The sequence below is a fragment of the Mustela lutreola genome, chromosome 9 (assembly GCF_030435805.1).
Source record: "Mustela lutreola isolate mMusLut2 chromosome 9, mMusLut2.pri, whole genome shotgun sequence".
NCBI classification, from domain to species: Eukaryota; Metazoa; Chordata; class Mammalia; order Carnivora; family Mustelidae; genus Mustela; species Mustela lutreola.
Window position 1 is genome coordinate 4,205,812 of NC_081298.1, and position 14,585 is coordinate 4,220,396.

Below are 14,585 nucleotides of genomic sequence, written 5' to 3' on the forward strand. Positions count from 1 at the left end.
TTTCAGAATTCTTCCCTGTGTGACAACAGACCAACTAACCCCCACGACCCCACGGAGGGATGGAGGAGATGACTCAGCCCAGCCAGCATTTATCGAACACTCATGCTGCACAAAGCAAAGGAAATGTTAGATGCTTATTAAAAGCAAATAGTTCTGATTTTAGTTCTTAGCACCCCCTCCCCACCCCCCCCACCCCCGAGTCAAAGAAATCCAAACCAAACAGAACGCTGAGGAGTTTTCCACTTCGAACGCCTGCCAATTTCCTCAAGATGTAGCTTGTGACAGATACAAATATATTCCAGGAAAGTACTTTCCCCTTTGCCCTGCAGACCTCGGAGACTCCAACACAAATAAGCCAGGCAGCACTTTGTCTAGATAAGTTTTTATGAAGGTCTTAATCCACAGCTCAGGATGTATTTCACTGTCAATGAAAAATCCTCCTCAATATAATTTTCTTTTAAAAAAGAAAAGAAAGAAAGAAAGAAATTTCAAAACAACTTACCAGATCTTTCCTGCAACCCAAGAAGTCACTTCTGATTTTGACGAGGTGCGGTTCATTCCGCATTCAACCGGGCGTTCAGACTTAGCATTTGAGGAACGCGGCTTTAAAAACTGGGAGGAATCCGCACGAAGTCCCCAGGACTTATTAGGAAGCTTCTGGTACAGTTCACATTCTAGAACACACTTTCAAGCTCATGTCGTGCAAGATGGCCCTGGGTACAGGAAACGTGTACGTATCTATTAATTTCCTGCCAGGAGAAACATCTCCTCTACTGTCTGCGCACACCGATTGCCTCGAGATGCTCGGGCCCATGATTCTGATGTGAGAAACACTCATTCCCTTGGAGCACTTGTGGCTGCTTCCTGGTATTTTCACTCGTTCCTTTATTCAGTATCTGTTTGTTGAATATCCGTTTCTAAGAGCTCCAGGCCAGGTCAGGCTTTTGGGGATACAATGGCCGCGGGAGCAAAGACAGCAAAAAGCCTCAGCAAGCCAGTCCCGGGGAGAAGAGCTTGGATTGAGCTATCTGAGGACAAGTCCCGGGGTCCAGGACAGTCTGATCCCTGACAAGGGAGTGGTCCACAGTTCTAAAGGGCATCGTGTGTTTGGACCAGTCACACGCTCACGTGCACACATGAAGTGTGCATGGGAAGGACGCCGAGCCGCAGAGTTCGAACTTGACCTTGTGGGCAACAAAGCCAGTGGAGGTGCCTCTGTCGCAACTAACGGGAGATCCCGGTAGGGTTCATTCCCAGTGGACAGTGATCTGCCACTGCACCTGCCCGGAGGGGGAGGAGGCAGGCTCCGCTCCCCGAGCTCCCGCTGTCCCCCTCCGTGGAGCAGCTGGCCTGGAGGTGAGCCCCCAGGGGACAGGCAGGCGAGACCCCTGCACGAGCTCCTGGGACAAGGCCTGTGCAGGGGAGGTCGGCGCCTTCCCTTGCCACATCAGGGGGTGCACCTCGGCTATAATTTGTGAATTGCGTCTGGCCTGCCACCCAGAAGAGTCATGCTAAATGCTCCCTGGACGGTTGGAAAGGAACCCATTGCCGTGAGAAGCACATTTCTCTAGAAACTTTTTTGAAAAATGCATTAACTTATGGAAACGCTGAAAAACGACTATAACAAAGTCTTGTATACCCTTTACCGAGATCAGATGTCGGTGTGTCTGTGTGTGTGCGTACATATATTTTTTTCCTGCAGTTTAAACTTAGTTACATACACTCTAACCTTAAATACCTCAGCGTGTATCTATCTCTTAGGAACACGGACACCATCCCACACATAATCACATACCCCGATCATACCCAAAGAAAATTAACATCCAAACAATATGATTATCGAATACACAGTCCACATTGCAATTTGTTTGACTGTCCCCAAAGTGTCCTTCATGGCCTTTTGAAAACCCAGAATCTAAATAAGGACCAGGCGTTCCGCTTGGCTGTCAAGTCTCTTTGGTCTCCTTGAATCCAGAACAATCCCTGCCTTTGTCCTTCCTGACATTGACGGGTGGCGTAGAAAGTCCCGCAGTCTGGATTCGTTGGGATTGTTTCCTTGTGATTAGATTCAGGTTAAACACGTCGTGTTTGCCACCGTATCTCACCAGGAGCCACGGCACCCACGTGTCTCCCGTGACTGGCTTTTTGGTTCAAGGGGGATCGGCCTGATCTCAAACGGCAAAGGGCCGTCACCCCCTCATAGTTAATGGTGTTCAGCTCAGTTTCCTCTTCAAAACCCATGCAGACTCAGGCCCTGCCTTCTCCTGACCTCTCCCTGGAAGCTTTTGCAGCTGCTAAGGACGGCTGCCCAGGTCTAGTACTGCTTGCAAGAGGCTGACTTTCTAGCTGATCAACCCTTCCAGACCTCCTGCCTCCCCTCACCCCCTGGAAGGACTCACATCATCTGTGGGGTCCCGGGCAAGAAGGAAGGCGCGGAGCTTCATTTCTAAGAGAGAATTTCACGACGGTGGGCACGCAGGATGAACCTGAAGACGGGTGGGTGTCACAGTGGGCGGTGGCTGTGGGCTCTCCAGTTCTTTCCCTGCGTTTGGCTCTTTCGTGGTCCCTGGCCCCACTCGGGCCAGCCAGGGCCTTACCAGGCCGGCACCCGTGTCCTTCTCACATGTTCCTATCGGCCTCTGAGGACCGCGATCCTCCCTGGAACAGTAAGATGGTCCCCGGGCTCACTCTGCCCCTTCCTGGCCCTGTAGCGAGAGTTGGGCAGGCCTCACAGGAGCCCTGGTCTCCTTGCGGTCGGGCGGGGATGGGGCACGGCTGCTTAGACTTCCATCTGGAAATCCAGTTCTGCCTGTGCAGCGCGCGCTCTGCACTCCTGGGCGGTCGCTGTCTCTGATGCTTTCCGAGGAGTGTCATGTGTGCGTGTGGTTCCTTAGAGTCGACGCCCGTGCTGCTGGGCTCTTCCTCACGGGTCCTACCCCATGTGGGTTCTTCCTTCTCCCACGCTGAGAACCTGAGTTCCCCATCACCCTCCTGTGGATCCTCGGCTGGTCTCTCCTGACAGCTTCCACTCGCAACCCCAAACCCACCGCCTTGCAGTCCAGAGTCTGCTCGTTCTGCTTGTTCGGGGAATGATCCCACCGGGATACTTAACACTTACTTCGCCTTTGTACGGTCTGATACCTACCTAGAGTCCCATGTTTCTGTTTGTCCTGAACTGAGCGGCTTGCTGGCTCTTTTCCTTTTCTTTCTTTTTTTTTTTTTCTTTAAACATTTTCTTTTTTAGAAGACATACACTTCTGTGGCTCAACAGTTGAAACCGCAGGAAGGAATGCTCAAAGGGGTCCCCTGTCCCTTCTAATCCTTTTCCATTCATTCTCCTGGAGGTCACCGTTTTTCTCAGGTTTGGGTTTATCTTTCCTGGTTTTTTTTTTTTTTTTTGAAAAACCGCGTTTTATGTGCACTCGGTACAAAAGACGGCACACTGCATGTAATCTTTCGCACTTGGCTTGAAAAGCACATTCTGTGATTTCATCTAGAGCGCTTTTTACCTTCTGATATCAGCGCGATGAGAGAACACTGTTAATAAAAATGTGCTGCAGAAACCACTTATTAACAACAAAAGGCGTTTCTTCCTACATCAGTTTTTGGACTTTTCCATAAAATGAGGGGCTGAGCTAGTTGCCCTGGGCAGTCCCCTGCCATTCTGGCAGCCTAAATTATCTTCCCAGGAAGCCCACCTTGTCGGACGGGAATAACCCTCCTTGTCTTGGGGACCAAATTCTTGTTGACTTTTGAGCACCAGCAAAATCACTCCTGTAGCTGCAGAAGTTTTCAAGGGCAGTGTGGAAAATCGGAGCCTCGGCGTGGGGGTGGCTGTGGGAAGGGGGGAGGGAGAGAGGTGATTAACCGACCCAAGGTGGTTCCGTGTTCCTTGCGGCGACTCAGTGTGCGGAAATGAAGGTGTACAGAAAAGCAGAAGGAGGAGCAAATCTGGACGAGGATCAAGAATCTTTTCTTTAGGAAATCCTGCCCTTACAGGATCCTCCTGAATAGCCTGTCTCTCCAGAGCTTCGAAAAGGAGTCCATCTTCAAAAACCCAAGTCACATTCTTTTCTCCAGAAACACCCTCTTTTTAAAGCCACACATCTGTCGGCATTATCTAAACGCGGATCTTTTAAAAAGTAAAAAAGAATCACAAATCTGTTGCAGAGGCTTTTGGCAGCTGAGCTGCATGAGGTAAGCGGGGTGTGGGGGGGGAACGAAACATTAAGCAGGAATTGTTGGTTTTTCTTAAGGACCCTGAGAGGGAAATTCAATACACACACACACACACACACACACAGAAATATACATACATATTTTCTTCTCACTAAATCTGGAAGGTTCCATCTTCCAGGTTGGTTCAGAGTTACAGACGGAAAGTACTGAATCGGAGTGACCTTCCTTACATTACAATGCAGGTTAAAATGCTAGATTTGAAATAAGATCACTTATCCCCACTCAGCGATTTACAAAACTGAAGTGACATTATAACCCAAACAGAATAAAAAGCCTTCCAATCGGGGTCCCGGGTCTCCTAACATCTTCATCAACTCAAACGCTTAAACATCACCTGGGAGAACCATAAAAAGTCTTTTTGGAGTCTTTTTCTTAACACGTGGGAAACACCGAGTCAATTCGCACCATAAAGGGCTATTTTTAAAACACGACTTGCTTGCCACGGTATAAACTCGGCAGCACGCGAGACCGAAGAGTTCCGGGCATACGCCAAGGGTACACACACACCAGGAGCCCCCTCTTTTTTTTCCTCTTTAGACGAGGTTACTTTCTGTGTCCCGAGGCTCCAGGGGCAGGAGGGAGGGCAGGGTGGGAGGCCCGCTGGGGCCCAGGGCTCTCCAGGGCGGGCTGTGGGAACCCGAGGGGAAGGAGGGCCAGGGCCGGCGGCCAGGCGGTGGGCTGCCCCGGGCCGGGGTCCCGGGCAGGGGTCCCGGTTGGCTGGCGAGTGGGCACCACCCCTGGGGGCTTTTGCGGCGCGTTTTTGTGCAACACACACGACACCCGCCTCCGCGAGGCACAATGCAAGTGCCCGAGTTCTGTGTAAATTTAATTATTAGCATGAACTGAAGGTACTGTCATTGTTTAACTCAGCCGACCTTTTAAATGGATAACCAACCTTGAGGCTTAATTGGATTTTAAAAAAAAAAAAAAATCAATTTCTAGCCATTGCATAGTGTGGAAATGAAGTACCACATTCTCAGGCAATTGTACCATCAGTTTTGCTCCAGCCTATTTTTTATTGTTTACAACTTGAAAATGACATTCTCCATGTCGGGGAGCGCGCTGGGCACACACACATGCACACACACGCCTTCCGTCAGCAGCCACCCCGCACACGTCCGCGTGCCGCGTCATGTCACCCAAGAGTCGCCGCTTTCAGACCGGCGGTGGGATTAGTCAGCAGCAATCTCTTCAGAGCAGTCACGCGGACAACTGAGCTAGGGATAATGACGGGCCACCGTCGCGACTCTCTCCCGGCCTCGGTCTGCTCTACTCTTCGTAATAAGGAACAAAGTCCTTGAGGAGCCTTTAGCTCATCCCATCTCGACCGTTAAATCTCTCTGGAAGAAAGTCATTTAATTTTACGGAAAGAAATGAACAACTAAAGTGGCCTAAGCGGCAACAGTACTGGTCTGGAAATGAGAAGCTCGAAGGTTCTAGCTCCAGCCCTGGGTGGTCCTGGTCCTGTGGCCTCGAGAGCGAGCCCGGGGGCGGGTCTCGGGTTTCCCATCTGGGGCAGCCGCGGTGGGGAGTGGGGGCGCGGGGGTTGGGGGAGTGGCGATGGAAAGGGAGGGCTGTCGTGGGGTCCCGAGTCGGCACACCAAGTCAGAAAAACGGGCTTCCCTCAGCACTTCCTCCGAGGGACGCCGAATGACGCGAACCAGAGCCATCTTCGCCTCCATTACATCCATGAAACGGGAGAAATAGTGATTACTAACGGCAAAATCGGGATGATTAGCTAAAAGCAATTTTAGAATAATAGTTGACAAACAGAAAACACTAAACCCAATGGTCTACTTTGACGAAGTCTAATTTAAATGTACGTTGTACTGAACGGAGTCTCGTTTCCATGATCCGTTTTAGCCAGTTCACAGAGCTGAACGCGAGGCCCACGCAATTATCCTGAGCATTCAGGACAGTCCAGAGAGCTAATTGGGACAATTGGACAAATGATTATTTTCTTTTGCCTCAACTGACCAGATAATTGTGCTCAAGTTTCTGCCATACGACTCTGTGGAATGTCCGCTGGAGGGAGGTGCGGGGAAGGTCTGGCCGGAGACGGTAGAATGATGGGGAGGGTGGTGTGCGGTTGGGCAAGGAGCACAGGAGACCCAGCGGATGTCCCCTAACTCCGAGTCCCAAGTCCGGGACGCTTTTAGGCGAGCCGCAGTCTCTGCGTGTGCCCGCCCGCAGTCCATGTGAGTTCACCCCCACACCCGCCCCTGCCCTCCATTTCAAAACAAATGAAACGGAGACATCAGGGAACAGGTCAGAGGTGGCATCTGGGTGGTCAAGGGAATCTGGAGAGAGGAGATGCTAAGGGCTCACACACACACACACACACACACACACACACACACACGTACAGGTAGACAATTTGAATCCCACGTTTGTACATACGCACGCCGCTGTTTCACTTGCAGCCAAGATCAAACGAAGAAGTTTGCCTCCCCAAATCCTAGGAGACAACGGAAACTCACAATAACTGATCGGTCCGGTGGTTCCCCTGCAGCCCTGTCCTGTCCCCTGTGCTCCCAACTACCAGACATCCCTCCTGTGAAGACATTACCCAGACCTCTCCATCTGGCCCCCACAGGTTTTGACTAGACTAAGGGAGCCTGATGGCCAAAGTTAAGCCAGCATGTTAGAATAACTCGCCATCCCACCGAGTTTACCCACAAATTATACCAGGCAATTGAGTTGTTTTGTGGCAGCGAGGAGAGACCAGGAGGAACCTCAGGTCGCTCCCACCTTGGGTGCTGATCAGAGCTCTTCGAGGAGGTGCACTGGATTCAGCAGGACACGTCTCTACCAGCCCGCCTCCTCCGTCAGTGCGGGCCTCCGGGAGGAACCACCCCACGGCCCACGCTCCTGCGCCTCTGGGCCCACGCTCCTGTGCCTCTGGGCCGGTCGCACGCGAGGGCCAGGACCGAGCCTTTGTCGCGCCCTGCTATCTGCACACACCTGCAGTGCCATTTCCAGAGGGAGCCACCAAACATTCATCTGGAAACCTGACGCCCTAGGTGACCGCTCAGGAGGCGCCCTACCCCCCCACCCCCCAGAGCCCACAGTGCGCTCACACGCATCGCCACTTACACGGCTGTGCCATCCAGGGTGGAGGGCTCCTTCAAGGTCATCACTGGTCAGAATGTTCTTGAAGCCTGCGGCAAGTGTCTATCCTTTGAGGGGCGGGTTCGATACTTGGACAGAGCCAGTGGGCTTTGAACAAATTGGGGAGATAGAATTTCTAGCCAAAAAAGCAAGGAGCGAGCACAACAGAAGGCCGCCCGCTCCGTGTAGTTCACCAACAGGAAGGTCAATGACCTCCTTGGGCAGCAGGTGCCTCACAGGACAGAATGCCTGGCTTGCCACAGTGACTCCCGGGCAAGTCCTCTCCCGCGGAGCGGACGCTGGGGTTTAAGGACACGAAGACAGATGCCATCACACCTGGATGACGTGAACGGCGATGCTTAGGTGACAAAGACCCACCCTGGTCCCTGAGGAGGAGCCCAGAGGCGGGCACGTTCCTGGTGAAAGCGTGGGCCTGGCTCTGGGTTTAGCTGGCAAAGACCATCCCTGAAGTGTTCGGTGTAACGGAACAGGAAACATCTAAAGTCACTTAGAAATTCCAGTCTCCCGGAGCCTGGCTGTAGTAGGATTTCTCAGCAAGGCACACGGACTACATTTTACTTGAAGATCTCCCAAGTGTTTCTGGGTAGGTATAGGAAGCATACATTTTCATAAGAAAAGTAGTTGTCTGCCTTTTCGGCAGACAGTTTCCCTTTTGTATGCTGGAAAGCAGACAGATCAGTCCGTCCACAAGCATCCATCAGGCAGATGGACGGACTTTCAGACACAGGCAAGGCCTCAGACACCAGACAAAGAGTCATTGGCCCAAACGATCCCAGAATGGACCAGGCCCTCCCGTAACACAGACGCATGGGAAGAAACACAAGCCCCATCATTAAAATTAACACGAGGACTGCAGCATGTTCTTTAATCCGCACGACTGCTTTATTGTACAAAAAGTTTCCAGGAACAGTAAATTAGTTTTAAAAAAGGACCAAAAAAAGTCATTTTGGATAGAAGCGCTTCACTAATTGCTTTATTTAAGCACACAAGAAGAAAAGTCTTATCTGACCAATTAGGTTGGAAGGGTTTTATTACCTTTAAGAAGCCATTAGCTAGGATAAAACACTGAAAGCACTTGTGTCAAAACAAATAAATAATGCTCTCTCAATTAGCAGAGAAAGCGGTAAATCCGTTAAATTAGAGACATGCACTGCTTCACGTCCATGGCGAAGACAGCACCCCCCACCCCCAAATTAATACGAGAAGAGATAGTAGATTTCAGTTACAATCTCGGGAAAGATCTGGAGCTTTGGAGACCCCATGGTCAACACTGACTTCTCTCCTCTCCGGTGCCGTCCAAGGAACCACCCCAGGACATGCCGGAGGGCGCAGGCGTCCGGGGCTGAGTCCAGGAGTGCCCGGAAGGAGCTTTCCCTGCCGACCCTCTTCTCTGCTCGCACCGCAGGCGGGGAAGAGGCGGCCGGCGCTCACCGCGACCGGAGCCTGACAGAGGGACGCCTCAGCCTTTTTGCAGGCCAGGGCTGCCTGCAGGAGCCCGTCTCCTTAGAGGGGAAGAATGACCCTGAGGGACCAGGACTCCATGACCAGTTTTCTCTTACTTGCCCCAAGGCTGCTGATCTTTCCCTGATAAAGGCTCAAAAGAAAAATACAGTGTTTAGAGCAGCTGGGCCCGCTGGCGCCAGGTTCTGGGGCGGCCTCCCGCCGTGGGGCGAGGCTACGGCAGCAGACAGTGGCCCCACGCTGGCTTCACACCACTCAAGATCCTTGACACCACGTCTGTTTAGCTCTATTATTTAACCCAAATGGGGTGAGGGGGTAGGGAGCAAAAACCAACCCCGATCGCCCCTATTAACTGAAAATAAACATAAATAAATGGCGATCCCTTCTTTCTTGTGGGATCCTTTCTTAAAGGGTCACTTTCCTTCAAGGGGAAGACTGAGCATGTTAAAAGCTCCACCAGTCATCCAGTAGTGCCGTTGCAGGCCGACAGGCAGCAGAGCCCTGCCCGGCGCAGCCCTGCTCCTTGGGGAAGCTGGTCTCCGAGACACCCAGACTCTGCCACCAGATTCGACTCAGCTGAGTGGGGAGTGCCTAGAGCTCCTCACGAGGTCTGGAGAAGCCCCACGTGTCGGGGGTGATCCAGGAGGTGGGGGTTCATATTTCCCGACCCTTTTCCCAATAAATAACTGTTTGTCAGGGAATACCACGTGATTTCCTGAAATGCCAGGGGCGTCTCTAGATCATTCTACAGTCAACGGCAGTAATATGAAAACCAGTGGCCTCCTGGAGTCACAGACGACTTGTAAGGCTGGGACGTGGGTTTGGGTATTAAGACCATGATCTGTTTGGATGACTTGAACCTCTGGACTTGAGTTTAAGTTTCCAGAAACCTACTTTAAAGTCAATTCTAAAGAGATATTTTATGTGACTGATCCAAATAAAGGGCGGCACATTTAATGAAGTCATGCTCTTCTCAAACTTTTTAGGAGAGGTAAAAAACAATGGAGGAGCCATTGGAAATTATACAAAGACCATTAATTAAAAAGATACTGGTGTCTCAAGACCCAATAAAACATGAACAACTTCAGCTTTCAAAGTCGCCATCACTTTCCACATTATTCTACAGTTCAAGAAATATATTCGAGCACCATATTGATAATAGGTAAGTAAACGGCAAAGTCCTGCTTTGGCGATCTGATTCATGCTCAGGCAAAGGAGGGATTTCCTAATCCAGATTGTCACAATCTGCAGGAACGTGCCCGCTCTCTTGGGCACGTTAGCAGCAGGGAAGGAGCGGATAGATCACACCACTGGTGGAGTATTTGACTTTGAAATGGAGCGACGTTTGGTTAATAATTTGAGATCCACTAATCCTAAATGGGGCGGCCCGTTCAGAAGGGCCTGTGTGTAAATTCACAGTTCATTAAATGGTGTCTGGTTTGAACAGGCCATTATGTGGTTAGTGTAGAAGTAATGGATTGAGCGAGGACGGCTGGGGACGAGCACAGGGACGCACTGGCTGATTCTGGTGACTTCCACGACGCTGCTCATCTTCCACTGCATGTTTTCTGGTGAGGTCGGGTTTAATCACCAACTTCTAAGTTTAGGTGGTTTTGTTTAGTAACCCCTTTTGGTTTACAGTAGAAGATGCAGGGCACGGATTCTGGATGAGGAACAGCCCATTTATATAGTTAACTCAAACTTATGAGGCCGTTGTAACCGGCCCATCTAAATGTGTTAATTACCATCAATGATGGTTTCTTCTTTTTCACACTTTGTTACTCTGATCATTAACAGTGATGGAAAAGCTAAATTAAGTTAATGGGGAATGGATTATAAATTCTTAAAGGACTTCTCAGTTTGTTTTCAACTGGAAAACATACAAAGAAAGATGAAGAGGCATTTTTGCCTCTACTCACAAATTTTTGGTACCAAATTTCTTAAAAACCAGATGGTTTTTAAAAAATGTTTCCAAAAATTATTTTAACATGTTGTTCCGACATGACAGCTAAAAAAATGACATATGCACATACAGTATCGACCAACTTGTGGAGTGCCTGTAAACATTCAACTCATTTTTCTCTTTCTAAAAAAATATATATATTATCACTGATGACACAGCTCAATCTCTATTCTGCAGCAGTAGCAAAGGTCCTTAAATTCTTGACAACGAAGGAAAACCAGAAGCCCGTCCCTCTGCTTGAGCACGACCGTGACGAGGAGTCCCGGCCGGCGCTCGCGGCCCCCACATGGTCCACAGCCTGCACCTCTGCTGTGCCCGTGGGGTGGCCACGCCCCTCGCGCCTGGGAGGCCATGCGGGTGGCACACGCAGCCCCACGGACGCCTAGCGAGACTTCACGCCGATGAGGACAACAATGAGGACAATGATGATGACAAATAATATTAAAATCACAAGCATCTTCCGATTCTTCCTTTGATATTGCTCTGCCTATAGAGAGAGGGAAAAAGGCTGTCATTTTCCCAAAAATCCAAAATCAAGTCTCGTTGTTTCCAGTCCTGGGCCTGCGGCTCTGTCTGCATCACTGGCCTCTCTGCCACAGGCTACGTCACGTCACTACAAGCCCTGCCATCAGTTCTAGCACGTTCCTCAATGCGGGGCGGACAGCCTGCAGGAGGCCGGAGCTACCGAGCTACCCTGGGTGCACGGGAGCCGGCCCGGGCCCACAAAGGACACAGGCTGGCGGCAGAAGCCCCAAATTCCACCCCAGGGCTGGGTGGACCTGCTTCTCCTCCACCTTCCACTGACCCCAAGGAGCCACTCTTTTGAGGAGAGCCTCCTGTTTCTGGACACAGCTTTTGGGATGAACGTATACCTCCTTCGTGACGACCTTCAACAACGGGCTGAGGTCACCCCAGCCAGTGTGCATGAACTGACGGCCCCCAAGAGGGGCGTTTTCTGCCTCCCCTGATGCTGGAAACAGGAACACTCCTCTGCTGCAACAGGAGTGCGAAAAGTATGCCCTACGGGTCTCAAGTGCACAAAGAGCCTCCCTGAGATAAATGCTCGCCCGCAGTGCTTCCGCCAGCATGACAGGAGCTTCCCGAGCTCAGCACCCGCTGCACTCCTCCCCTGCCCACAGCAGCCTGGAGGCCCTGGGCAGGGCTGGGCGGCGGGGGCGGGGAGGGGGACGCCCTCACTCACACCACGCCTGTTGTGCTCACACAAAAACGCCCCACCTGGGTTCCTAGGGACTGACCCGGGAGAGGAGTGTGGCCGAGGAGGGAGCTGCGAGGTTGCCCTCCCCAGGTGATGCTCCTTCACAGGGAAGGACACGAAGGAGACAGCCTGATGGAGACGTATGAGAATGTCCAATCTCTTCTGCTTTACCTCTGCGGTCCCCATCAACCTTCTGATTGGTGGTTTTGTTTCCTAAGGGAGCCTACACACCCACAGGGAGCCACTCAACAACCAGGAGGGAACATCGGGGCAGGCAGATTAACCCGTCTGCAGAGTCCGGCCCGTGCGGAGCCACCCCCAGCTCCATCCTCCTCGGGGACCGCCAGGGGACTGGCCAGCCACGCCACTGACAGCAGTGTGACCGGAGGGGGAAGCCGGAGCACGTCTGCTGCTCTAATACGGAACCTAGAACACCAGGGAAACCGATATGAAACGATATACTTTAAAGCTTCTCAAAGCAATTTATAAAGTAGAACCCAAAACAAAATTTCTAGTTCCCACTGGATTTGTACACTCCTGCGGAGAAAGCTCTGCCCTTTATCTGTGCCTTATTACAAAACATGTCTCACTAGCTTTTATTTAAGAACTTCAAAACCAATGCATAATTCAATAGCGTATCAGAAAGTGGGTATTTCAGAGAAGAAAACTCAAGCTAGTCATCAGTCTTTCATACGCAGGTTCGGCAGCTCAAGAAGCTCTCTGCTTGCCCGGGGCAGGGCCTTCCCTTCCATCGTGCACTGGCGTCACCCCGCGCCCTGCCGCAGCCGCGAGCACACGGGAGGTGCAAGGATCCCTTTCTGTAAAGCTGGGGTCATCGTCAGACGGGGCCACCCCTGCCACGGAGAGCAACCAGCTCCCCAACGGCGGCAGAGCCGTCCACGCGCGGATTGGAGAAAGGCTCATTAGCTGGCTGCGGCCTCACACGGTCTCAACGGCCGCACGGAGATGGGCGGGACTTAATGGACTGCCCAAGGACGAGCGTCCGTACCTTTTAAAGAAAAGACGCTCCCAATCACATGGGGGGCCACTCGGCCGCCTCCGGGTGTTTCTCGATACTGGTGACAAGATTCCTAAGACGCTTCCTGGTTATTTTTCAATAAAGATCATGAAAGGTAGCCCAGAGATAGCTACCTTATTAGCGAAGACTAAGAGAGCTACTCTCACTTCAACGAACTATGCTTTTCTCAAGGTGGCACACAGACATACTGCGGTAATTAAAAGGGAAAATGAGATTTTTATCTGCTCCAGAGCAATCCTCTGCCAGCAACGCATCAGAAATGCGTCACAGCAAGAGAGACCTGAGTCGGCAGCAACAAGTGGACAGAATGTTCGACCTAGCAAACGCCCATTCCCTTGATTTCCTAAACAAGAGGAGCCAAAGAATGAAATAATTTCTGAAAGGAAGAAATCTCCTGTCACTTCTCAGCAATTTTCGAATCCAGGTGCAAGGTGCCCGTGGAGTGGCTCCCTGCAGCAGGATGACCGGTCCCCCGCGGTCGGCGCCGCCTACACAGACACGGGGCGTTCCTGCACGCCCCGCCGCCGCTGCGCCCCCCCGTGCCCCGGGTACTTGAGAATGGCTCCCCGAACTCTCGGCTGCAGAAACGCACGGCATTACCTTGTGAAGCTGTTTCAGGCCGTCTTCGGTCTTGACACAGGACTGCTCAACGTTGTAGTCAATTCTGTCAAGGACTGTACCCTGAGTGAGAGATGACAGTTACAGACAACCGACAACGGCCACTGGGAACCTGCAGCTGCAGCTGCAGCCGCCATGACTCAAGCACTATCTGTTTTACTCAACCGCTGCTAGAAAGGGGCACACGGAAAGCTCTGGAACCCGTCATCAAGCAGTATGAGCCACTCAGAGGCAGAGTGCCGTGTTAGTTGCATGAAGTCTAACTCGTGAAAAAGAAATACTGACAAACTAAGCTTTCTTTTTCGGATTTAGCCGCTCTAACATATGCCACACTCAGCCTTACTGCCTTACTGGGGCTTTAAGAGATACACGGCTGAGCGGAAACAGGCTCTGCGAGGCGAGGGCCTGACTTCTGTGCCCATGGGCTGCTTAAATGCTTGGATTCCAGTGAGCAGAGCGCGCTGGTTAAGCTAGGCCCAGTCACGATTAGGCCTGGAAACCGACCAGCACGCCTGTCAACGTCGACACGGGTGTCCACAGGTCAGAGCAGAGACAGTGAGCTCTGACCCACCATGTAAAATTACACGTTTGCCTCAAGGGGAATTTTGTTTTTAATTGTTTAATCTGTCGGTTCAAACGGAAAGAAGGGAACACCAGGCTATGTGGAGAACAGAGCTCTTAATGGAACCCGCTGCATCAGACGAGGTGGCAAGCGCAGTTCCTCGGGAACCGCGGGAGTAATTACTGTAACTAGATCTTCCACGGCCTCAACACTCCACTGTGCAGCTGGTTGCAGGGGGATCAGGACCCAAATCCCTGCTGGCAAGATAATAAAATACCCTAATCAGATTGTAACACTGAACAAACAATTTAATTCTACTTGAAAGCTAGTGGTTCCAGTTGCCCTTACACAGTAA

At 51.4% G+C, this 14,585-nt stretch overlaps 1 protein-coding gene across 6 annotated transcripts in view; it reads right to left on the reverse strand.

Moving 5' to 3' along the window:
* Positions 1–537: 537 nt before the first annotated feature.
* STX16 (syntaxin 16) overlaps positions 538–14,585 on the reverse strand; it is a 33,452-nt gene continuing 19,404 nt past the window's right edge. For 5 of the 6 annotated variants that reach the window (XM_059134762.1, XM_059134764.1, XM_059134763.1 and 2 more), the window contains 2 exons: positions 13,651–13,731; positions 8,232–11,282 (listed from right to left, as the gene is read on the reverse strand). In XM_059134762.1, the coding sequence (XP_058990745.1) occupies positions 11,178–11,282; positions 13,651–13,731 (186 nt within the window). In that variant the 3' untranslated portion in view covers positions 8,232–11,177. Of the gene's footprint in view, positions 714–8,231; positions 11,283–13,650; positions 13,732–14,585 lie in introns of those variants that run through there. The other variant, XM_059134766.1, reaches the window with a different exon arrangement.